The sequence below is a fragment of the Armigeres subalbatus genome, chromosome 2, assembly GCF_024139115.2.
Source record: "Armigeres subalbatus isolate Guangzhou_Male chromosome 2, GZ_Asu_2, whole genome shotgun sequence".
Lineage (NCBI taxonomy): Eukaryota > Metazoa > Arthropoda > Insecta > Diptera > Culicidae > Armigeres > Armigeres subalbatus.
In genome coordinates, this window is record NC_085140.1 from 374,822,058 (window position 1) to 374,847,150 (window position 25,093).

General features: G+C 41.0%; 1 protein-coding gene across 1 annotated transcript; it reads right to left on the reverse strand.

The window, feature by feature from the left end:
* Window positions 1-18,794: 18,794 nt before the first annotated feature.
* On the reverse strand, window positions 18,795-20,057 carry LOC134217257 (uncharacterized). The gene is made up of 2 exons (XM_062696026.1): window positions 19,463-20,057; window positions 18,795-19,405 (listed from the first exon to the last, which is right to left on the reverse strand). The coding sequence occupies exons 1-2, from the start codon at window positions 20,010-20,012 to the stop codon at window positions 18,828-18,830; spliced, it is 1,128 nt and encodes a 375-aa protein (XP_062552010.1). The 5' UTR covers window positions 20,013-20,057; the 3' UTR covers window positions 18,795-18,827.
* Between the last annotated feature and the right edge of the window lie 5,036 nt (window positions 20,058-25,093).

The following is a 25,093-nucleotide window of genomic DNA, read 5'->3' on the forward strand; positions in this document are numbered from 1 at the left end:
CACCAAATGTGTCATGTACAGAACGCCAGACCAGTTGTCCTCTACGGACATGAAACATGGACAATGCTCGAGGAGGACTTGCAAGCACTCGGAGTATTCGAGAGACGGGTGCTTAGGACCATCTGTGGCGGTGTGCAAGAAGACGGTGTGTGGCGGCGAAGAATGAACCAAGAGCTCGCCCAACTCTACGGCGAACCCAGTATCCAGAAGGTAGCTAAAGCTGGAAGGGTACGATGGGCAGGACATGTTGCAAGAATGCCAGATAGAAACCCTGCAAAGATGGTGTTCGCTTTCGATCCGGCAGGTACGTGACGGCGTGGAGCGCAGCGAGCGAGATGGGCAGACCAGGTGCAAAACGACTTGGCGAGCGTGGGGCGTATCCGAGGATGGAGAGATGCGGCCTCGAACCGTGCATTGTGGCGTCAAATTGTTGATTCAGTGTTTAAGTGAGAAATGAGAAATAGAAGTGAGATATAAGAAGTTATAAGTGAGAAGGGAGAAGTGAGATATGGAAAGTGAGAAGTGCGAAGTATGAAGTGAGAAATGATAGGTGAGAAGTTATATGAAAAAAATTTGTAGTGCCAATAGTGAGAATTGAAAAGTGAGATAAGTGAAAAGTAAAATATGAAAAGTAAATAGAGAGAAGTGAGAAATGAAAAGTGAGAAATAAGAAGTGAAAAGTGCGAAGTAAGAAATGAGAAGTGAGTAGTTGGATGTGAGAAATGAGAAGAAAGACGTGTAAAGAGAGAAGATAGAAGTGAGAAATGCTAAGTGCGAAGTGAAAAGGGATAAGTGAGAAATAAGAAATCAGAAGTGAGGTATAAGAAGTTATAAGTGAGTAGTGAAAAGTGAAAAGTGAGAAGTTAGAAATAAATACAAAGAAGTGAGAAGTGAGAAATTCTAAGTTTGAAGTGAAAATTGAGAAATGAGAAGTGAGAAGTGCAAAGCAATAAGTGAGAAGTGAGTAGTGTGGAGTGAGAAATTAGAGGTGAGAAATTAGAAGTGAGAAATTCGAAGTGCGAAGCAGTAATGAGAAGTGATAAGTTAGAAGTTAGAAGTGATAAGTGAGAAATGAGAAGATATAAGTGAGATATGCGTAATTATAAGTGAGAAATGAGAAGCGAGAAGTGCGAAGCGAGAAGTATAAAGGGAGAAAAGAGTAGTGGAAAGAGAGAGGTGAGAAGCGAGATATGCGAAGATAGAAGTGAGAAATAAGGAGTGAAAGTTGATTTGTGAGAAGGGAGTAGAAAGAAGTGAATAGTGAGGACCGGGAAACGAGAAGTAAGAAACAAGATTTTTTTCTTTCTTTAATTTTTCTTTTCCTTCTTTTATTTTCCTTCTTCTTTCTGTCTCATATCTTTTCACTCACTTCTCACTACTCAACAACTGTACTATTTACATTTAAAAAATAAGATCAAATCCGGGTGAGATTCCACACATGGGAAATGTTGGAGAAATGGGATTATAATTTTTTTTGTGATAAACGATATTTTTCAGAAAAGCATAATCATTTATAATTCCAACTCAAAAACAAACTGATTCATCGCGTGAAAAATTTCTTATTCATGCTGTGTAACAATGAATGTTGTTCCATAACCAGCTAATAACGATGTGTTCAAACGCAACCGACTGTTTTTCAATTCTGATACACATAGTTGGGTAGAGAGAACAGGGTGTGAAATGTTGCCAAAGCAGATTCGATAGATACGGGGAATTGACTAATATCCCATCGTTATTAGCTGGTTATGGAACAACTTCTCGCAAGGGCAGCTATTGTATAATTGGTAATACATCCGTGTACTTAATGGAATAGTGTGGGTTCAAGTCCCTCCGGCAGCCGAATCTTTTTTCGCAATGTCTCATAAAAACATCTTTAAATGGCAAACTTAACTATGTGTATCAAAATTAAACATCTTTTCCAAAAAAAAAAGATGTAATTTTAATTTTAATTGCAAACTGCTTACAAATATACCCTACAAGCATTTAAGAGCATTCAAATAATGAAATAAGTGGCTATCCATATACCACGTGGACAGGTTTTGGTCAGTTTTCAATACCACTCCCCCCACGTGGACAATTGCTCAAATACATTTTTAAAAATTTGTATGAACCATGGACATTTGTCATACTCCCTCCCCCTTCCCACCAAAATTGTCCACGTGGTATATGGTTCGCCCCAAAACATGTGGATGTGAAAATTTTTGCAAAACCTTACGAAAAATCGTCAAAAAATGGCTTCAGAAATTTTAAGGCTTCCGTGGCATAAATAAAAGTGTATAACAATCATATTACTTTTTCGACTGCTAAGAACAAGCAGTTACTACTTACGTTATTGTTTTCGCCACAAAAACACACTCTAACGTACATTTGTGCCAATAACTCAATTCCGTTCTACCAGATCTCTGAAGTGCGGCATCTATACCGATGCGGCTTCTTACCCGGATTCACCCTCCTCACTTTCGTTTTTCAGTACTCGCTTCTCACTACTCTACACTTATTTCCAACATCTCATTTCTTACTTCTCAGCTCTCGCTATTCACTAATCACTTCAAACGAAGATCCGAGAAGTGGGTTCTGTGTTGATTGCACTATTGATCGTGTATCGACTAGCACGCAGAATGGTCACGCAATGTGAGATATTTTGTTTTGCTTTGTGTGTAAAAAGTTAATGAAATAAAACGCGAGTATTAAAGTGAATTTAAATGAACAGAGGTTTCTAATTGCAACGAGAGTCGAACAAACAGTCCTTCCTTCCCTATCTTACCGTAATGACGTGGCCGGCGCCGTTATTGACTGAAAATACATGAGCTCCCAAAACGTTTCATTCACATGGTTTTCTGTGCAATATCACAAGTTCTAGTTAATCGCGGAGTAGCCACTATGAATTGTACGGTCATCATGCTCACGTACTTACCAATATGGGATCATATTCCAAATAGGGGAACTGCTCCTTGAATTCATACCATGTACCAAAATCAATACCATTCGAAAACAAAGAATTGGTGCGCAAATTGTTTTATTCATCATTTTTGTGATTTTTTCAGCAGTGAGCACGTCGGATAACAACAAAATACGACACAAATTGAGCCTGAATTGCCTATATTGCGAATGTTATTGATATAGCAGCATGTTATAAATAATGGAACAGATACCCTATAAAGAAAATTATTTTGAGCTTTTAGTGGAATGTCTTCACTTGTCATAAGACGAGTTTGAGAAATCCCATTTAATTCCACCACTTAATTGTACCTTGATACGTATTTCGTATTTCGTATTTCGACCTCAACAGTAAGGTCGTCTTCAGGGTCTCGTAAGTCGAGTCAAGTCTTCTTCTTCTTCTTCTTATTGGCATTACATCCCCACACTGGGACAGAGCCGCCTCGTACCTTAGTGTTCATTAAGCACTTCCACAGTTATTTAACTACGAGGTTTCTAAGCCAGGTTACCATTTTTGCATTCGTATATCATGAGGCTAGCACGATGATACTTTTATGCCCAGGTAAGTCGAGATTATTTCCAATCCGAAAGTTCGAACCCAGCCACCCTCAGCATGGTCTTGCTTTGTAGCCTCGCGTCGTACCGCACGGCTAAGTCGAGTCAAGTACGAGACACTGAAAACGACCTTACTGTTGAGGTCGAAATACGTATCTTTCAAGGTACAATTAAGTGGTGGAATTAAATGGGATTGTACAAACTCGTCTTATGACAAGAGATACCCTATGTCAAAAAGAGATGAGTTCTTTAAATTAAATGAAAAATCTGGTATCTTTAAAAATTCTAAGCACCTCGAATGAATTTACATCTTTAGGCTTATCGCATGAAAAAAGGCACAAAGTTGCAATTATTTTTATCTTTTCTTCATATCTTTGTAAAACTCATGCTGAAAAGAATTCCCTTTTGGGCCTTTTGCAGTTAATTGCACACATAACTATTCATTTATAGTGCATCTTATTCAAACTACCCGCAACACACGGTAAGAAAACCGTTACCAATGTTTTTGCTCGTATTTTCCCTTCTGTGGAAGAATGTAGCAAACCACTATCAGCTGCTACTTGTATCCAATACCAACGATGTCCTATACGATTCTTCAATAGCAACGGCAGCACTTGGCACACGGAGATCCCTGCTCAACTGCACGGTCCCCTACACCACCCCCAGCCCGTAAGCAGTCGATGTGATTTATGAGATTGGAGAAAAAAGGCTATTACAATAATAAAAGCACGAAAAAAACAAGCGACAGTTCAGCGCGGCATCGACAACGACGACAAAATGTACAGAATCATGACAAAAGGGAAAGGTTCACTCGCGTTGATCGGGATGATTTGAATCAAATCTCCACGCGATCGAGCGAGTCTTCTCTTCTTTTCCCGACGGTGATGGTCTGTATGGTCAGATCGTATCTCTAATGTAGCTGGTGAATGGAACTGCGGAATGAGATATCCTGCTAGCATCGAAGCTTTTTTTTATTGGTTATTACGATTCTTAGTCGCAGCACATCTGAGGCATGACTTCCCATCAACGGGGCTCTGCCAGAAACCCTTGCAGTAAGGCAACCAGCATGGAAATGCACACAATGCTGCTCTATGAATGCAGATAAGGATCTAACGAGGGTCGATGATCAATCGAAGATAGATATCTGCGGGGATTCCGTTCCGCCGATTTACAGCCAACACTGTCTTGCCGCCACTGTACTACTGCAGGCTAAATGCCTTTTGGCACGGTTTCGGATTTTGTAGCTGGGGAACGACGAGGATATCACTTCTAAGCAGTTCGGATTTGTCGGGATAAGGCAGTCAGTGTGTCTCTTTTGTTGTCGCTTGTTTGCAACTATAGCGAGCAATAAGATATATGAGAATCGCGTTGCACCATTTCGAGCTCCAAGATCGGCGAAATGATTTATGGCGCGTTAGTTATAGATCGGAGTTCATCGGAGAACTGCGGAAATTTGAACCCGTGGCTAATTTAATTGTCTATTGTTATGGAATCAGTTGTTCTGGGGTTGTAAGCGAGGCTTTCCAAAGGTGTAGATTACAGTCTTTTAAACGAAAATAAGTATAAAATGATGGAGATGTTACTGCTAAAGTTGGTTCGGTATAATTTAGCTTTTAGCTGGGGCGACAATATATAAGTTCGTTAGGCCAAAGGGATAATAGGCCGAAGATATACAAGACCGTAGGAACATATTCCCATATTTGATTTTACAATATTTTGTTTTTTCGAACTTTTATCGATTCAACATTTTACTCTTTAACCTTTTATTATGCAATCCTCTTAATTAAACATTTTCTGCTGTCAATCATTATCATAGAATTTATTCTCTACCGAATTTTTATTATTCGATGCGACAATGATTTAAAGACAGATCCATTAATAATCAAATGAGTTTCTCCATGATACTACTGTATGCAAACAAACATTTATCCTTGTTTACATCACCGCACTTGACGGTTTCCTCCCAAAGCTCGTGCCTCATTGCTAGTCTGATGCACATTAGCGTTAATTAGAAACACGCTCGCTGGGCTCCACCCACTTCATAGTAACTTATTAACCCACATAAATCTCGTCCTATTTGCTTAAGCTCTACAGCAGATCAAACCGTGTTACTAGTGGCCCTACGTCAGCCCAGCTTCACAATCTCCACCCCTCGGTGGGGTGCACTATGAGACCAGGAGATGTTCGGGAAGCTCATCAATCTTCGCGAATCGGGTGCTGGGGTACTTAATATAAATCGAACTCTGGGATTGGAGGAGTGAGAAAATTCTCAACGAGGGCGTGTTAATAATCATCTATTTCGAGCGACCCCAGCCCGGTTGGTTCGAGGATGATTGGCGCATGGCTGTTGGTGGACCGTGGAGGTTGGCAATATGGTGAGCGCGCGTTGGAATTTATTGGCGCGCCATCATCCATCCAGTCGATGTCGTCGTCAGCCAATAAAGCCACATTTATTAACGATCGGTGCTAAATAGCAAACGGTTAGTGCGGAAGGCGATGGCATATAGGAGTTTTTTTTGTTTCTATATGATGAATGTTGATGGTTTTTGCTGAACCTTTCCAAGATCGCTATCTCTAATTGCTTGCAGTCTCGTTTTTGTGGCGCCCAGCTAGCTAGCTGGAAGCGTGCAGAATGGAACTTTTGGTGGTCCTTAAATGGGTTTCTAACACAATAGCTTTGGTTTGTTGCTCTTTGGGGTTAAAACACACCCGAGGGCGACATGCCTAATGTGTTTCAGAAATTGGTTATAGCTACTGTTTCCTTCAACTCAATTTTGATTGATCGACCAATGATTCATTCATCGCAGACTAACAGGCATGGCACAACAATCCGATCGTTTCAAGATCGAAATAATGATTAATGTAGGGGAGAGATCAAATGGCAGCATTATTCAAATGTGAAACGTAAACAAAAAAGATGCATTTGTCATAAGTGCATTTGTTGAGAAGCTGTAGAATATTCCAATCTATAGTTGAATCCGGTCCAGTATGAATCAAATGGGATTAAAACCAAATGACGTGATACGGGATACAGCGTATCTTTTTTTGTTGGAAGCAATATTACTAATGTGGGATGAACAGTAAACAAGAAATAAATTTTATAGCTGCAGGGTCGTCACGGCCGTGCAATAAGAATGTGAGAATATTTGTGAAGCAAAATAAGGTGAATTTAATGCAAAACAAATCTAGAAAACTGAGGGTTTATAAAAGTGAATTTAAAATTATTAGCTTATTATTTGGAAAGTTTTAACTTCTCATAAGACGAGGTAATACCAAACACAGATGACAAACGATCGATGACAAAAGATCGCGATGACAAGGGATTGCGTAGTAGCTAGTAGTGCAGCCTGGGCACTGTTGTTCTTCTGACATCAGCTAGAGTGAGAAGGTATGTCTCGATCGTCTGTCCACCAGGATGAGGGCTCAAAATGCGTCGACCTGGTATCCACGTTATTCTGAGATTAGCCAATGATTGGGTAGATTTCTTCCATTTTTGCGACCTCTGAGGAGTTGTCAAAATGTGGGAAAATGTGAAAATGAATCTGAGCCATGTGTACCCTAATCTGAGTGTATTGGATTTCATCATTTCCTGATTTGGCAACATGGAAAAGTGATGCTTCACTATGAAAATCCATTCATTCAAATCCATGCAGCTAAAGTAAGGTAAGAAAAGTGAAACACTTAATGGGAACCATTCCTACTGCGTTTGGTGGATGATAAGCGGTAAGGAAATTGTATTTTTCTTTCAATTTCCAACAAATTAACAAAAGCCAAAGTCTAGCATGTTGGGTAACTGCCCTTTTTGCTGGTCTGGGTAACTTTTTTACCCAAAAATGGGTAGAATGAGAACAGCGTGCAGCGATTGATTTACGAAACGCTGTATCACGTCAGCTATACCAGCGCGATGGACTGTAAGGTTGCTCATTGAAGCCTTTCAAGTACCTCAAACCTTCAGGGATGAACTTAAAATAAAATAAAAAAAAACCTCTAATAAAATTTCAGAGTTAAGAAATCCACAAAAAAATGAAGAAAAAGAAAAAGAGAACGATATTTTTGGCAACCGATCCGGCAACGAAATAAGCACTTTGATTGGAAATTTGGTACTCGGAACGTCAGAACCCTAAAGGAACCTCAACGAGTGAGCCTTCTGGCTCCTGTAGAAGGTTGAAGTAAACGTGGCCGCTATTAAAGAAGTCAGATGGACTAGATCCAGAGAACGTGAATTCAGAGCTGTGGGTCCTACGACCAACTCTGGAAACAAATGACATGACGTGAAAATTGTTACCGGAGACGCTAACGCTCAGGTCGGTAGATAGCACTTTTTATTTGGGGAAACTTTAAATGAAAGCCATTTATTAAAAAAAAATCAGAAAAAAGAAACCTTTCTCTGTCCCATAAACGTTAGGGAGAGCCTTCACTCCGTTACAACGACAACGGCCTACGGCTAGTTAATTTCGCTGCTGATTGATTTCACCTCTAATCGATCACACCAAAGGTTGCCAGGAAGAGGTGAAGAAAAAGCCAGAGGAGGTGCCGATCGATGTATAAATGGAGAGCCCTACTCTTTTTTCTTCTTATTGGCATTAAATACCCCACTGGGACATTGCCGCCTCGCTGCTTAGTGTTCATTCAGCACATCCACAGTTATCAACCGCGATGTTTCTAAGCTAAGTTACCATTTCTGGATTCGTATATCATGAGGCTAACACGATTACACTTCTATGCCCAGGAAAGTCGAGACAATTTTCAAACAATTGCCTAGACCGGCACCGGGAATCGAAACCAGCAACCCTCAGCATGGTCTTGCTTTATAGACGCGCTTCCTACCGCTAGGCTTAGAAGGGCCCTACGGCCTTACTCTAACCAGCGTCATTCAATCAGGGATGACCAACCATGAGGAAAGCGGGGTCCAGAAAATGGAGATGATATCGAACATTTTGGACGTGATCATGTCCTTCCTGTTTAACCGCTGTAAACACGTGGGTCGCGTGGGTCAGCGTGGATACATTTCAAGGGTCAAAAATTCTCCGGAATTCATTAAGAACAATTTAAACGAATTTACCATTTTTTTCCATGAGTTCGATCTCGATGGGTTGTTCATTAATAAATTATTCTGGACATTCCTCCAGATATTTCTTCGGAAGTGTATCCAGGAATTCTCCCGGAAGTTTATCCAGGATTTTGTCCGAAATTTCCTAAGAATTTCGTCCGGAAGTTCATCCGGAAATTTATACGAAAGAACCTTCAGGACCCAACAAACATTGGAAGCGCAGTCAACATTTATATACGTATAGCTATTGGTATAAGTAATAATATACAAGCAAACTAATTCGTATATAATGCACAGAATCGCCATATACCTACTAAAGTGGAGGCCACATACATACTGAACAACGACTTTCCCGAGTTTTCTAAGGAATTAATACGATTCGGTGAAAATAATTAAAAAATAAATGTGAACAACACTGTCTCGAACATTCGACGACTGGATTTGAAGGCAGATGCTTTACCTTTGTACTGCTCAGCAACTCTTGAAAAGCAGCAGTAGTAGTAGTAGTCATAATCATACAGTATACGATACATACTAAATTGATACGATTTAAGCACCTTGTTGCTCTACGTATAGGGCAGGGCAGCAGGGACTATGTCCAAGAGCTTGACGATCCCCCCAAGGCCACCTGCGAGTTGTGGGGCTTGCCTAGGATGTGCTGGGGTTTGACAGTGGGCCTGTTCCTATAAAAAGCTGCATGTATCCGCAAGTAGGCCCCGCCAAAGCGACCGTGTGCCGCTCAAAGCGGACAAGCCCAAGTCCTGGTGTTAGGTGGGACGCTAAACAGCCCTGACAAGACGGCCATCTGACGAGACAGGAGGTTTGCACAGACCCAATAAGCCGCCTGGAAAACCAATAATTAAGAACAATATAAGAGATAATGCGACTCGATATAATCGGCAAAGATCTAGGCGACGAATAAAGGATCACGATTGGAAGCTTGGAACATGGAACTGCAGGTCGCTAGGTTTCGCAGGTTGCGACAGCATGATCTACGATGAATTACATCCCCGCAACTTCGACGTCGAGGCGCTGCAGGAGATTTGCTGGGCAGGACAGAAAGTGTGGAAAAGCGGGCATCGAGCGGCTACCTTCTACCAAAGCTGTGGCACCACTAACGAGTTGGGAACCGGCTTCATAGTGCTGGGTAAGATGCGCCATTGTGTGATTGGGTGGCAGCCAATCAACGCAAGGATGTGCAAGCTGAGGATTAAAGGCCGTTTCTTCAACTATAGCATCATCAACGTGCACTGCCCAAACGAAGGGAGACCCGACGACGAGAAAGAAGCGTTCTACGCACAGCTGAAGCAGACATACGATGGATGCCCATTGCGGACGTCAAAATCGTCATTGGTGACATGAACGCACAGGTAGGAAGGGAGGAAATGCGTAGACCGGTCATCGGACCGGATAGTCTGCACACCGTATCGAATGACAACGGCCAACGATGCATAAACTTTGCAGCTTCCCGCGGAATGGTAGTCCGAAGCACCTTCTTTCCCAGCAAAAATATCCACAAGGCCACATGGAGATCACCTAACCAAGAAACGGAAAACCAAATCGACCACGTTCTAATCTAATCGTAAATTCTTCTCCGACATCACGAACGTCCGCACTTACCGCAGTGCGAATATTGAATCCGACCACTACCTAGTTGCAGTATGCCTGCGCTCAAAACTCTCGACGGTGTACAACACGCGTCGAAGTCGGACGCCGCGGCTTAACATTGGGCGGCTACAAGACGGTAGACTAGCCAAGAATACGCGCAGCAGCTGGAAGTGGCACTCCCAACGGAAGAGCAGCTAGGCGCAGCATCTCTTGAAGATGGCTGGAGAGATATTCGATCCGCCATTGGAAGCACCGCAACCGCTGCACTTGGCACGGTGCCCCGGGATCAGTGAAACGACTGGTATGATGGCGAATGTGAGCAGTTAGTGGAAGAGAAGAATGCAGCATGGGCGAGATTGCTGCAACACCGCACGAGAACGAACGAGGCACGATACAAACGGGCGCGGAACAGACAAAACTCGATTTTCCGGAGGAAAAAGTGCCAGCAGGAAGATCGAGACCGTGAAGAGACGGAACAACTGTACCGCGCTAACAACACACGAAAGTTCTATGAGAAGTTAAACCGTTCACGTAAGGGCCACGTGCCACAGCCTGATATGTGCAAGGACATAAACGGGAACCTTCTTTCGAACGAGCGTGAGGTGATCCAAAGGTGGCGGCAGCACTACGAAGAACACCTGAATGGCGATGTGGCAGACGAAGATGGCGGTATGGTGATGGACCTGGGAGAACACGCGCAGGACATAATTATACCGGCTCCGGATCTCCAGGAAATCCAGGAGAAGATTAGCCGGCTGAAGAACAACAAAGCCCCTGGGGTTGACCAACAACCAGGAGAGCTATTTAAACACGGTGGTAAGGCACTGGCATGAGCGCTGCACTGTGTTTGGGAAGATTTGGGAGGAGGAAGTTTTGCCGCATGAATGGATGGAAGGTGTCGTGTGCCTCATCTACAAAAAGAGCGAAAAGCTGGATTGTACCAACTGCCGCGCAATCACATTGCTGAACGCCGCCTACAAGGTACTCTCCCAAATTTTATGCCGTCGACTAGCACCAATTGCAAGGGAGTTCGTGGGGCAGTACCAGGCGGGTTTTATGGGCGAACGCTCCACCACGGACCAGATGTTCGCCATTCGCCAAGTACTGCAGAAATGTCGCGAATACAACGTTCTCTCACATCATCTATTCATCTACTTCAAAGCCGCATATGATACAATCGATTGGGACCAGCTATGGCAGCTAATGCACGAAAACGGATTTCCGGATAAACTGATACGGTTGATCAAGGCGACGATGGATCGGGTGATGTGCGTAGTTCGAGTTTCAGGGACATTCTCGAGTCCCTACGAAACGCGCAGAGGGTACGGTAAGGTGATGGTCTTTCGTGTCTGCTATTCAACACCGTTTTGGAAGGGGTAATACGAAAAGCAGGGATTAACACACAATTTTCAATAAGTCCGTCCAGCTATTTGGCTACGCCGACGACATAGATATTATGGCACGTAGCTTTGAGAAGATGGAGGAAGCCTACATCAGACTGAAGAGGGAAGCTAAACGGATCGGACTAGTTATCAACACGTCGAAGACGAAGTACATGATAGGAAGGGTTTCAAGAGAAGACAATGTGAGCCACACACCGCGAGTTTGCATCGGTGGTGACGAAATCGAGGTGGTAGAAGAATTTGTGTACTTGGGCTCACTGGTGACTGCCGAAAATGATACCAGCAGAGAAATTCGGAGACGTATAGTGGCTGGAAATCGTAAATACTTTGGACTCCGCAAGACGCTCCGATCGAATAGAGTTCGCCGCCGTACCAAACTGACAATCTACAAAACGCTCATTAGACCGGTAGTCCTCTACGGACACGAGACCTGGACGATGCTCGTGGAGGACCAACGCGCACTCGGAGTTTTCGAAAGGAAAGTGCTGCGTACCATCTATGGTGGAGTGCAGATGGCGGACGTTACGTGGAGGAGGTGAATGAACCACGAGTTGCATGAGCTGCTGGGAGAACCATCCATCGTTCACACCGTGAAAATCGGACGACTGCGGTGGGCCGGGCACGTAGCTAGAATGTCGGAAAGTAACCCGGTGAAAATGGTTCTCGACAACGATCAGACGGGCACAAGAAGGCGAGGTGCGCAGCGGGCAAGGTGGATCGATCAGGTGGAAGATGACTTGCGGACCCTTCGTAGACTGCGTGGTTGGCGACGTGTAGCCATGGACCGTGCCGAAAGGAGAAGACTCTTATATACCTCACAGGCCACTTTGGCCTTAGTCTGAATAAATAATAATAATGCTCTACGTATATATGTAGCTTGAATCGTATATGAAAACAGATTTTGATTATTCTGATAATCATCATACATAATAACGATAGCGCAGCATTGCAAACGACTCTGCATGCATATAAACAATAATTAAATGTCAACACCAGTAGTGTTTTATACCCCTTTGATTACTCTGAAGCTGTTTCATTAGGATGCTTTCAGTTGTTTTAGTCCTTGTCGGGGAGTGATAATAGTGTAGAAGTGAAAGTTGGCATTCAAAAATATCGGATAGAGTGGAGTGGGTAAGCGAAAATGAAATTAATTACATCGTAATGTGCAGTGCAGTGGTCTTTGATAAACGCTCTGAAGTAACAAAATATATAGGTGCATCGCGTATAAATATACGATTAACATGACAACACGTGTATGTATAAGCGATTTTTGTGATTCAATCCGATTACACTGATATTTATTATACTGATTTATGACTTTTTTTTGAAAATAGTTGCGTATATTCCATTCCTAGGTATTATTAGTAGTCATGTACGAGTGTGATATAAAATAGCAGTACATGCGATAAAATTTCTTCTTCCATATACGATCTGTGGTTGACTGGGAGCTGAAAAAATGCTTGATTCGTTAAAAATAGGCTTCTTCAGCTAGAAAACAAGCTTATTCAGCCTAAATTGTTATTTGGAGATTTTGTCCGTAAGTTTCTCCGGAAGTTCATTTCGAAATTCCTTCGAAGGTTTTTCCAGGATTTCGCCCAGAAGTACCTCCAGTATGTCTTCCGGATTTTCCTCCAGGATGTCTTCCGAATTTTCTTCCAGGATGTCGTCCGGAAGTTCCTCCACGATGTTGCCCGGAAGTTTTTCCAGGATTTCGTTCGGAAGTTCCTCCAGAATTTCGTCCAGTAGATCCTCCAGGAATTCCTCCAGAATTTTATATAGGAATTCCTCCGGAAGTTCCCCAGGATTTCGTGAGGAAGTTCGGTTGTCGTTCGTAAGTTGCTCCAGAGTTTCGTCAGGAAGTTCCTCCAGGATTTCGTTCTGAAGTTCCTCCAGGATTTCTCCAGCATTTCGTCCGGAAGTTCCTCCAGATTGCGTCGGGAAGTTCCCCCAAGAATTCGTCCAGAAGTTCCTCCCGGATTTCGACCGGAAGTTCCTCCTGGATTTCTTCTGAAAGTTCCTCCAGGATTTCGTCCGGAAGTTCCTTCAGGATTTCGTCCTGAAGTTCTTCCAGGACTTGATTTGGAAGTTATAAAAATCCAATTGCGAATTCCTTCATAAATTAACCCAGAAATGTTTCCAAGTATTTCCCAAATTATTCCTCCAAGAAGCCCCAGAAGAATTGTTTTGGAATTTTACAGTAATTCCTTTGGATTGCACCCAAAAATTCCTTTGGAAATAATATATTTGAAGTTCTCCCGGCAATTCTCACTGAAACCTTTGCAGGCTTCTCTTTCTCGAGTTTCTTCTGGAATTGCCGCGGAAATCACTTCAAGAATACTTTTGTAAATTCCTCTATGGATTCTCCAAAAAGTTTCTTCGGAGATTTGTTTTGAAATTCCTTAAGGTATACTCCAAACAATCCTCCAGAAATTGCTCCGGTATATTTCTCCAGACGGAATACACGATGAATGTTGTGTGGGATTATTAGAAAGAGTTCTTTAGTTCTTTTTAAGTAAGTCCGTTCTGAAGGATTTCTTGAAGAAGCTCCTGAAGAAATTCGTGAAGCAATCTCTGGTTCAAATCCCTATAAATTTTATAAACTTTAAGATAAATTCACGGAGGAATTTCCGATGAAATTTCTGATGAATGTCTCAATGGACTTCCTGGAGTTATTTTCAAAAAAGAACTGAAAGAGTTGAAGAAAATCCAAGGGGTCCCAATATGCGAGAGTGACAAAGTGTCAAGAGTTTCATTAGTGAGCATTTGCTAATTATCGACTGCGAGCGGAAAGTGGCGCCAAACGGGTTGCGGTAGGAGACCTGTGGAAGTTGAGAAACAAACAGAGTTTAACGAGCGGAAAATCATAAGCATCGGGAGTTTTTCGACTTCGGCCTTACTACCCAACCCCCATGCAATGGTTTAATTGCTGGACCTTCGGGAATACAGGTAATAGGTGCCAGGTCAAGCAGCCAATTTGTGGTAAATGTTCGAGATCGCACGCCATTGCCGAAGACAAGAGCTGCCAGAACGACAAGTTCTGTTCATAATGTCAAGCCACCGATCATGCCATCTCCGAAAGCTTCATATCTTGCAGTCAAACTTGTTTATGAGGCCAGGAACGGACCTAAAACCTTCGCCAATGTTGCTCAAGCAGGTAACGATGAACAACTGGACCAAATGAACAACCGGATCGATTAGTTAATATCCCAGCTAAAAAAAGGATGAGATCATCGACAATCTACGTAATTCGAATTGTCATCTTCTTCTTCTTCTTCTTCTTATTGGCATTACATCCCCACACTAGGACAGAGCCGCCTCGCAGCTTAGTGTTCATTAAGCACTTACCATTTCTGCATTCGTATATCATGAGGACACGATGATAATTTTATGCCCAGGGAAGTCGAGACAATTTCCAATCCGAAAATTGCCTAGACCGGCACCGGGAATCGAACCCAGCCACCCTCAGCATGGTTTTGCTTTGTGGCCGCGCATCTTACCGCACGGCTAAGGAGGGCCGAATTGTCATACCGCAAATGAAAAATCGCAACGGAAAACTACGAAAAATAAAAAAATGAGGATCGTCGAACATTAGTTACGCAACAAATAGCTCAATTAACAAATTTAACACATCTAGTAAATAGCTTTCTTTTACCCGCGAGGTCAAAAGGCGTATTGCAGTTGCCAATAGGGCTTATTACGGGCTTCGTAACCATCAACGTTAGTCCCGTAGTCTGCGAATGAAAAAGAAATTTTCGCTCCTTGTCGAGGAGCTATGGCCCATCAAGCATCAAGTCAAACTGAACTGATTGAAAAGTCTATTTTTTATTTATCTTATAAAATCGAGCAATAAAGATGATAAACTTCAATACCATATGGCACTATAAACCTGCTTTATGAGAGAATTATTGACTATGAAATTTTCAATGTACTCAGTTTCTTCTACTATCGACTCACTTCCAATTTCCCACATTCATATTACACGGACCCGTCCTAATCCTCGAGTCAACAATCTCGTTGACATCGGTAGCTAAGTGTTGCCATGTAACTTGCACCACATGTGATCTCAGAGCAAAGACTCCAATCAAGCCGTTAAGGACCATCACCACCAGCAGCTGTGTACATCGGACCTATCCCAACCTAACCCCTAGCTGGTAATCCCATGCATATGGGCGCAAAGTGTCCGCTCGGAATCATGTAGTAGCAGCACGAGAGGTGTAGATTAACACGAAAATCGTGCACCGGCGGTGTAGAATAAAAATCAAATTAGATAAGGCAAAGGGAGAGACAGAGCGAACCGGCAGCATTTAAAATACCAATGTCTTCTCCTAGGGAAGTGGGAAATAGTGCCGGGGAATCATCATCACGAGAAAGTTTGGGCACCTCACCCAGAGACAGTAGAGGTACAAATTTTAAAGTGTCTCCACCATCCAGCACCATTATTGGCTAGACTTTGAATCTGTTGTATCACGAAAATTCGAACGACAATTGCTACCACCACAAAGCATCGCGGTAGGGTATGGACAGATAACGTCTACCAAGTCGGGAAGTTCATTTGGGTTTCGGAAGAAATAGGCACTCTGCGAGCAGCGAGAGGCAGTTAAGTTGTTGATTATCGTCCTCCCCGTGTCGCACCGGCGTCTTCGTTGTCAACGTCTTTGCAATTGTCGAGCAGGGTATTACAGCGCAGCAGGTCAGGGTGTGCAGTATATCGAATGTCATTTAGCAGTGAATCTAGAATTTTTACCGGGTTCTGAATAGTTCTTCACAGAAAATGTGTTTCGATTATTGATTAAAAGTTAATCAAATTTCATCCACAAACGATTTAATATCAGAGATGTGAGCTGCATTTTTTTCCTATGTCAAAATCATATTCCATACCGCATATCCTTGGCTTAGATACCATCCATAAACTACGTGGTTTTATTCGTCATGCTATCAATCCTTTTATTTTAATTTAGAAATTTTTAACGCAAGATTTGAACATAATCGTTAAAATTCGTATATATTTCGAATGTAAAATCATTCTCATATCCGACGTTCATTTTTTAAGAATTTTCAGGGTCCAAAGCTATGTAGTCAATATAATCTAGATTAATTTTGAACATCATATGAAAATCAAGGTTGCTTCATGACGACGCATATTTTGAACTCTGTATTCATAGTAGCATGCAATATTTGATACATATTTTTTGTATTTTGTGTAAGCAGCCTAATCATTGGACATAACGTGGCCTGTAAATGTCCCCATTAGTAGAAGAGGCGAGAGGCGCGACTTCACGCTGCGATTAACGACGACGTAATATATAAATCCGAAGGAATCCGAATTATTGCGGGCTTTGTTCTCGAAGTTGGGATGCTACCGATCAGCAATTGAATGTTGCGACTGCGGGTGCCATACCTGGGTCGAGAAAACGAGGCTATCTTAAGCGCCATTTAGCACGCGTGAGAAAAGATTAGTCGCCACCAGCAGCAGAGGATCCATGACCAAATTGCACACACGATCACGAGGACGACGGCGATGTTCGGTTGGAAATCTTTTGACCCTGCGTTCAACCAGCAACCACGATTCTTGGCTGGCAAGGCGGTTGGAAACGAAGGGACTATTCGCCTAATGTGCAACCCACGGGGTCATCCATTAAGGAGGTAATAATAACTTCCTTCTGTGCATGGGGCTGGCAACTGCGTTTATCGCTAGACAAAGTAAATAGACTAAAATTTCAGCTAATTTACCTCGCCAAATTTGCATACCACGAAGGAGAGCGCGTGAGACTGGTCGGCCGATGGAACTTTCTATTCCAAGGGAAGCGTACGGAGAATGCGCAGAGGAGCAGAGATTTTGGCATAGACAGATGGTCGGTCGGGAGTCCGAGTGGGTTTTTTTTCTGCATAATTTCCCATCGGCTCATTTCGCCCGTTTGTGGAACTTTATCCAATATGTGGATCTCCATGCGGGTAAGATGCATAAACAGAGGCAGTGAGATGCGTTTCGATAGCGCAGCAGGGAAATCGCATAGAGTCACGCGGGCAGATGATCTCTGACTTTTGGTATGCTAATGGAGTACGGTTATTAATACGGCTCATCGATATGCAGTTTCGTTTCGCCAGTCTCTGATTAGTTCAAATGAAGTTTAGTTGGCGGTATTGTTACGAGCTGATTTTTATCATATGGTCGTTATCGCTTGACAAAGTGAGAGCTTCAAACGAAGTAGATTTTCATCTGAGCTCCGGAATATTTCGAGCTTTCAGTGCACGAAAGTAAGGAAGCGAGAGAAGGACGACAAGGACGGAAAATGCCTTTTTGTCGATTCTTGTTAAGTTTAACCTATGATGCTTGAAAAATCATCACTTTTTTAACAGAATGTTGCTTTAAGTATGAAGCTAGTCACATTAGAGCTAAAATACAAAACTGGCACTGAAATTGGCTCACATGGTTTTAGGTCTTTACAGGTCACAGGTTTTAGGTATTTACAAATTAGTCACATGAACGAAATTGTATTTTCAATACTAGCGATTGTGGCTACGGTGTTGGGCCTATTGACCGAATGCCGTTTGTCTGAATAGTAGAAAAAAAACCTTACATTGCGAGTAGTAAACGATGGTAGGGTAATCCGTCCTATTATGGAGGACATAGGCCTGGTGTTTTATTGTAACAGCTCATGTAAAGCTCATAGCTGGTTTAAATTAAATGTTTCGTCATGCCCAACAATATCTGCCCTTAATAGATCTAATAAAGAAATGACAGCCCACATTTTATTTGAATATACCATTGATTTTCACCTAAATGCAAAGATCTCTTTGGGTCCTATTATTGCGGTATTTTGCCCTATTATTGCTGTAGTGTAGTCCTATTATTGCGGCAAAAAATGAATCCCATCTTCGTCATGAAATATTCTTAATCCATTTGAAATTCAAAACTGCGTTTTCTTGCTGCTTTTTGCTTTGAATTAAATTGGTAAGAGAGGCGACACATTAATTTTATGAGGTTAGATAAAAAGCACAATGCGGCAGAAAAGGGTGGTTTTCGACCTTTCCGATTACTACGGGATTGAGAGTATTGAATAGAATACGATCATGCATTTAAAATTAATTGGTATTGTGAACGTATTATTTGCAAAAGTATTGTAAAAGTAATTGTTATTGAAAAGTAATGAATATGAACGGCAACGAGAAAATAATTTTCAATTTTTTTCATCTTTATTCGTTCTATATGAGAGTAAAACATGTTATGTAGTAGCAAAGAGGTAAACCAATTAATTCGGCTGAGAATGAGTGTATTACTTAGCCGATCGCATTAATTTCCGTTTAGCAAGCCCGTCTTTTTGCAAGTTTTCTCGTTCAGTTTTTCTCAATAATGCCTCTTGACGTTTTCGCTCCTTAATGACAGCTTTCAATTCTTCGGCCTCGAGTTTTGCTTTTGCTCGTCTCTCAGCTTTCGCTTTTTTCTCCAGGATAGCATTTTGCTTTTCACACTCAATTCTATGAAGCTCGTCCAATCTCTCACCGGCTGTAAGAACTGGATTGAACTGACGTTTGAAATTTCTATGAGTCTTGGCACGCTTCGGAGTCGGTGGGCAATTCAAAAAGGATGATAATCTCCTCTTTCGTTTTGTTTTCGAGATTTTATCTATCGGCTCACCAAGTGTAACATAAGTGGCTCGGGATTGTTCAACCGGTGAAATATCGATATTCCTGCTCAGAATGTTTCCAATGTCTTTAAACGTGGTGGACGAGTCATGAGAGCTATTGAAAGAAATTATCTCCTCCGTTCTGACAGCGAGTGGATCAGTTTCCGTAGTATAGTATCGGCTATATCCTTGGTCAACTGAAACGTTTCCGATTAATGGTGATGCATCTGAAATCATAATTATTATATTAAGCATATGATTTGTACTGCTGTTTCATTACGTACCTGTGTACAACTCGACATGTTCGGTATCTCTGACTTCGTTGTCCTCGACATGGTGATCTCCATTTAAATTTTCAATTTCAATAACCTGGGGTGCCTGGTAATGAAACGGCTTGAGAAGTTTCTCATAAAGCGTACGTATCACTTGTTGATCTTCGTTCAGAGTTATCGTAGATGACATCTGTAGAATACGGGTTGATCCGATACATTCTAATGCCTCATGAATCGTCGTCCACGGAATCAATACCGATTCTTTCACATGCAGTGGTGAAAGCAGCATAAATGAGGCATTGTCAATAGTTTTATTCGAGTTATCCATGGATTGAATACTGGTTTCTTCAATTGTAGGTATGTTTACCGATGAAAGTTCACTGTTCACACACTCTGTGTGGATTACTGGTGGCGCAGACGAAGTCGTCTTGGCGACACATTTGCTGAAATCCACATTTTCGACGTTGAATGGGAATAAGCCGCACACACGGAATCCGTTTACAATACTCTGTTTTTTAATTCCGTTTGTCATGGCATTCGAAAGTACTGGTCCAAAGTGCATCAACGTCAAAGTTTCGCCACCATTTTCTTCACGCCAATCTGCAACTGCTGCTTTCCAAGCGTTTTTAAGTGGTTTGAAAATTGCCACATCAGCCGGTTGTGTTATCCTCGTTGTGTTAGGGTAGAGCGCCACAAGAATTATCCCTAAGCTGAGGCAGAGACGTTTCTATTTCCCCGAGATGCCAATACTGCTTTCGTCGTAGGGTGCATAAAAAACGACGTTTCGTCACCATTAAAAATCCGCTTAGGATTACTCAGGATATGCATATAATCATTTTCTGTGAAGTAGCGTGTGAGCTTAGAGAACCATCCTCGAATGTCGTCTTCCGATACTTTCGCGCTAGCAGATGATATTTTCTCAGGTGTCCGGAACGTAATTGACGGATGACGTTTTAGAAATCCTTTCAACCATTTCGTACCTGGAACAGAAGTTAGAGTCAAATCAATCAAAATTCATCGTTTTGTTCATACTCACCAGGAGCATTGTCTTTGAATGGATTTTGCCTTTGATCATCATTGAGAAATCTTTTGACTCTTAAAAACACCGCCTCTTTCGTCACCGGAAAGCCTTTACGTTCCTGTTCCTTGATCCATACGATTATTCTTTCTTCCTCCTCATTTGAAAGCACAGTTGGTGGACCGCACTTCAGTTTCTGTGACCACTTTTCACTCAATCGAAATCGAATCGTAGACTCAGGAATACCGTACTGTTTGGAAGCCTTATAAATAGATTTTCCTTCAACTTTCACTGATTCAATACATTTTTGCACTGTGTCTTCGGTGTAATTGTCTCGTTTTCGAGATTTTTTCACTGAATTTACGGGATCCATTCCTATTTCTGTGCACTTCCGTAACTTGTTATGACAACATGCCAAGTTAAATTCAAACTAGAATAATTCTAAAGACGTAAGCATAAAAGCGTTATTCGTTTGTATTAGTGCGAAACAGTACAATGACGTCATGAAAAGAAGGTACATACAAAACAATATTTTCGTAACATGATTTTGTTGTACAATATGGTTATTCCAGTCTGAATTATTCATACCGCAATAATAGGTAAAATCAGATTCCAGTTCGCCTATTGTTGCTGTATGCATTTTTTGATTGCAACGTATTATTTTTCATGGAATACTAGCTGTATGTACCCGGCCTTGCTCGGAGTTGCCAGTTGAATTCGCAGTATTTTCACAATCGGAAAATGAATAAACCAATTGGTCAAAAGGATAATTGTGTTTTCTTACTGATACTTCATCATTTGATTAAAAGAAGGTAGATTTCATTTAAAAACATTGACTGATTTTGAAAAAGGGATCAAACCCAAAATCGCCTTATTCCGGGCAAACGTCTATTTCTAAAGAAGGAAAACATCCATCGATGCCTTATTCCGTCTATTTTTAAAGAAATCATCACATTCACCATCCAGAAGGAAACACTTCTCGCGCTTAGTTTGATAGGGGCGTAACTGTATTGATTGATTTCTTCGATTTTATATTTTGTCAAACTCAATTGTTTCAAAAGCTACAACCGTGATTATTGATTCTGGTGCAAGATACAATCATCCTTTATCACCCCAAATTATTAAATCAAAGACAAACTAACGCAATTCAGTACAATAATAAATAGAAAACATCGACGAAGAGAAATCGATCAATACAGTTACGCCCCTATGAAACTAAGCGCGAGAAGTGTTTCCTTCTGGATGGTGCTGGATTGCTAAAAAAAATCAGCAAATATTTTACCGAAAATCAGCTAACAAACGTAATTTTAGCTGAAATATCAGATTTTTATTTTGCTGGCTGTGGGGATTTTTTCCGTGCTACAGAAATAAAAACTAAGTGTGTAAACAATACAACTCCACCGCACCCTCCCCTTTTCCATCCTTAACCCACTGTCGTCGTCTCCTTAATATGAAGAATGTGTGCTCCAAATTTGACTGAAATCGGCTAAGGGGAGATCAGAAGTAACACTGAGGTGATTAAGAGCTGAACAATGCCAGTCCCTCCACAACCTTCCCGTTTTCTAAACATCATCCCTATCATCTTCGCCTTCTTAAGAAAGAGAATGTTTGTTCCAAATTTGGTTGAAATCGGGCAAGGGGTACAGAATTTGTGCTGGAACATTGGATCATTGCATATCTTGCTTTTATTTATTATTCTTTAATTTTTATACTATTTGAATTTTGGAATAAAGGTTACTCGATTATGAATCACTATGCAAATCATTCAATTTGATCATTCATAATCATTAATCATTAATCATATTGATCGTTAATCATTAATCATACACATAGTGTGTCAACATTTAATCACGATCGGTAATAGTTAATCATACTTCAACGGTTTTTTTTCATTATTCATAATCGTTAATTATTGTCAAAAATGAATTTAATCGATCATTATCATTCATCATTGTCAAAAATTAATAAATCATTAATCATAATCTTTAATTATAGAGTTAAATGATTTAATCATTTAATCTGGATTGAATTGGTCCTGGGGGTTGAGAATTGAACACTGAATTGCTCGATTTCTAAAGACAACCCCTGCCCCTTTACCCTCCCTCTTGTCTCAATGACCATTTCACCCCCTTTGTTATCTTCTCCTTGGGATAGAGAATGTGTGTACCAAATTTGGTTGAAATCGGTACAGGGGCTCAGAAGTTACACTAAATTGCCCGTTTTCTGAACAATACCCCTCCCTTCAGACCCCTCCCCCCTTGACCTAATTACCCTCCCGTACGATTGGCTCCTCATAGTGTATATGTGTACAACATTTAATTGAAATAGGTCCTGGGGGTTGGGAGTTACACTGAGTTGCTCGTTTTCTAAAGACAACACATCCTCCTATACCCTCCCCTTTTTCCCAATGACCATCCCACCCGCTTTGTTATCTTTTCCTTATGATGTAGAATGTGTACCAAATTTGGTTGAAATCGGTACAGGGGTTCATAATTTACTTTGAATTGCCCGTTTTCTGAACAAAACCCCTCCCTCCAGACCCCTCCCCCTTTTTCTAATCCCCTCCCATATCGCCTATTCGTAGTGAATATGTGTACAAAATATGGTTGAAATCGGTCCTGGGAGTTGAAAGTTACACAGAACTGCTCGTTTTCTGAACAAAACCCCTCCCACCACCCCTCCCCCTTTTTTACATGACCATCCCACCCCTTTGTAAACTGCCCCTGAGGATAGAGAATGTCTGTACCAAGTTTGGTTGAAATCGGCCAAGTGGCTCAGAAGTAGTTAGCGAACATACATACATAGATTGGTTTTTATATATATAGATGTATGCTCTTCTCAAAACAACAGGTATCTAATACTAGAATAACACAAAACTATACCTCTTTGACTAATATATTTATAATAGCACAGTTACCAATTTTCACGTTTGAGTTAGCCAGACAGCTAAAAATGTGTTCAAAATATAGAGCCTTCCAAAAAAATGTTTACATTGTAGTTGTATGATACATTTCTTGTAGATATTTTAGGAAACATAAAGCAAATTACTTTTAACTTTCATTTGTATAAATTTTTGGTCAAAGAAAAGCTGTGCATTATAATAAAAATCCTTTTTTACTTCGATACCGCAACAATAGGGACTACCACAACGATAGGTCGTTTTACCCTATTTGCTATTTTGCTATTCATCCTAAATTCTTAGCTAATTTGATTGTAATTTGAGTGAGCACGTGCAGTTTAAAGTTTGTATGAAAATTGCTATGAAAACAATAACTTGTGTGGAGAAACACGTTCCGCAACGCTTCTTAGTTAGCCCTTTAAATATATGAATATATTTACTACACAGGAAATTTACCAAAAAAAAAAGTTCGACTTTGGCTGAAAGTCTCCTTAATAAAGACACAAAAAAAAACAGTTCGTCTTTGCTACGAAACGATTTAGTGCTTGCAAAAAAGTGATAAGCTAACTACTGAATCGTGGGCCTTTCTTAGTCATGCGATAACATGCGCAAAACAAGACCATGATGAATATGTCTAGGTTCGATTCCCGGTCCGGTCTAGGAAATTTTTGGGTTGGAAGCTTCGCAGTTAATAACTGTGGAAGTGCTTAATGAACACTAAGCTGCGAAGCGGCAATGTCCAAGTCCAATGTAATGGCAATGAGAAGAAGAAGAATCGTGGGAAAAGGAAGAATAACATCAATATCAATAATGACCATTTATGTTTTCTTATTAACTATGCTTACAAAAGTCAAATCGCTTCGCAGCAGAAAGTATTCTATGAAGTCGTTGTGTTAATTATATGTAAATGGTTTATGGGGCTTCTCACGGAATTATCTTTCACACAAATGGCGATTTCCATGCTACCTTCAAACGACGTGTGCACAAACAATTTCATCCAAATAAACTGAAAATTTTAGTGGTTTATTAAAAAGACAAATGCAATCGTTTAAGCATCGAGAAGCAGAAATGTCAAAATTTGAATCACTCTAGTGTACATCAAATAAGAAATAAGACGTGAAAAGTGCGAAATGAGAAGTGAAAAACGAAAAGTGGGAAACGCGAAATGATAGGTGAGAAGTGAAAAGTGATAAATGACAAGTGAAAAAAGATATGAGAAGTGAGAAATGATAATTGAGAAGTGAGAAGGGAAAAGTGAGAAATGAAAAGTGGGGAGTGAAATGTGAGAAGTGAGAAGTAAGAAGTGAGAAATGAGTAGCTAGAAGTGAGAAATGAAAAGTGAGAAGCGAGAAGCGAGAAATGTAAAATGTGCTGTGAGCATTGAAAAAAATATTAAATTAATCCTTGTCCCATCCTACTTTCTTTCGTCTTTTTTTCCGTCACCTTCTTTCACCTTCAACAAGATTTCTTCCTTCTTTATTTTTCCCCTTTTCTTTATTTTCTTCCTTTTTATTACTTTATTTATTTACTGTTTTATCCATCTGACATCATGGTCTCAATATATTATACCTCATTATACTGAACAAATAATTGAATATACGTGATGTACGCAAACGTTGTCGAAATGCTTCCGTAGATAAATTAAAGTCGAAAATGCTTCTTGAAATGCTCTGCAAATAGAGTTGATTGGGTCGTTTGCTCCATAAATACTGTTCCTTGCTGATAG

What these genes read in the sequence shown, in the direction of transcription:
- LOC134217257 (XM_062696026.1), bottom strand. Translation starts at nt 20,012, where the DNA reads ATGCACTTTGGACCAGTACTTTCGAATGCCATGACAAACGGAATTAAA. An exon ending in ACATGTCGAGTTGTACACAG is followed by an intron (nt 19,406 to 19,462) that starts GTACGTAATGAA and finishes TTATGATTTCAG; the next exon opens with ATGCATCACCATTAATCGGA.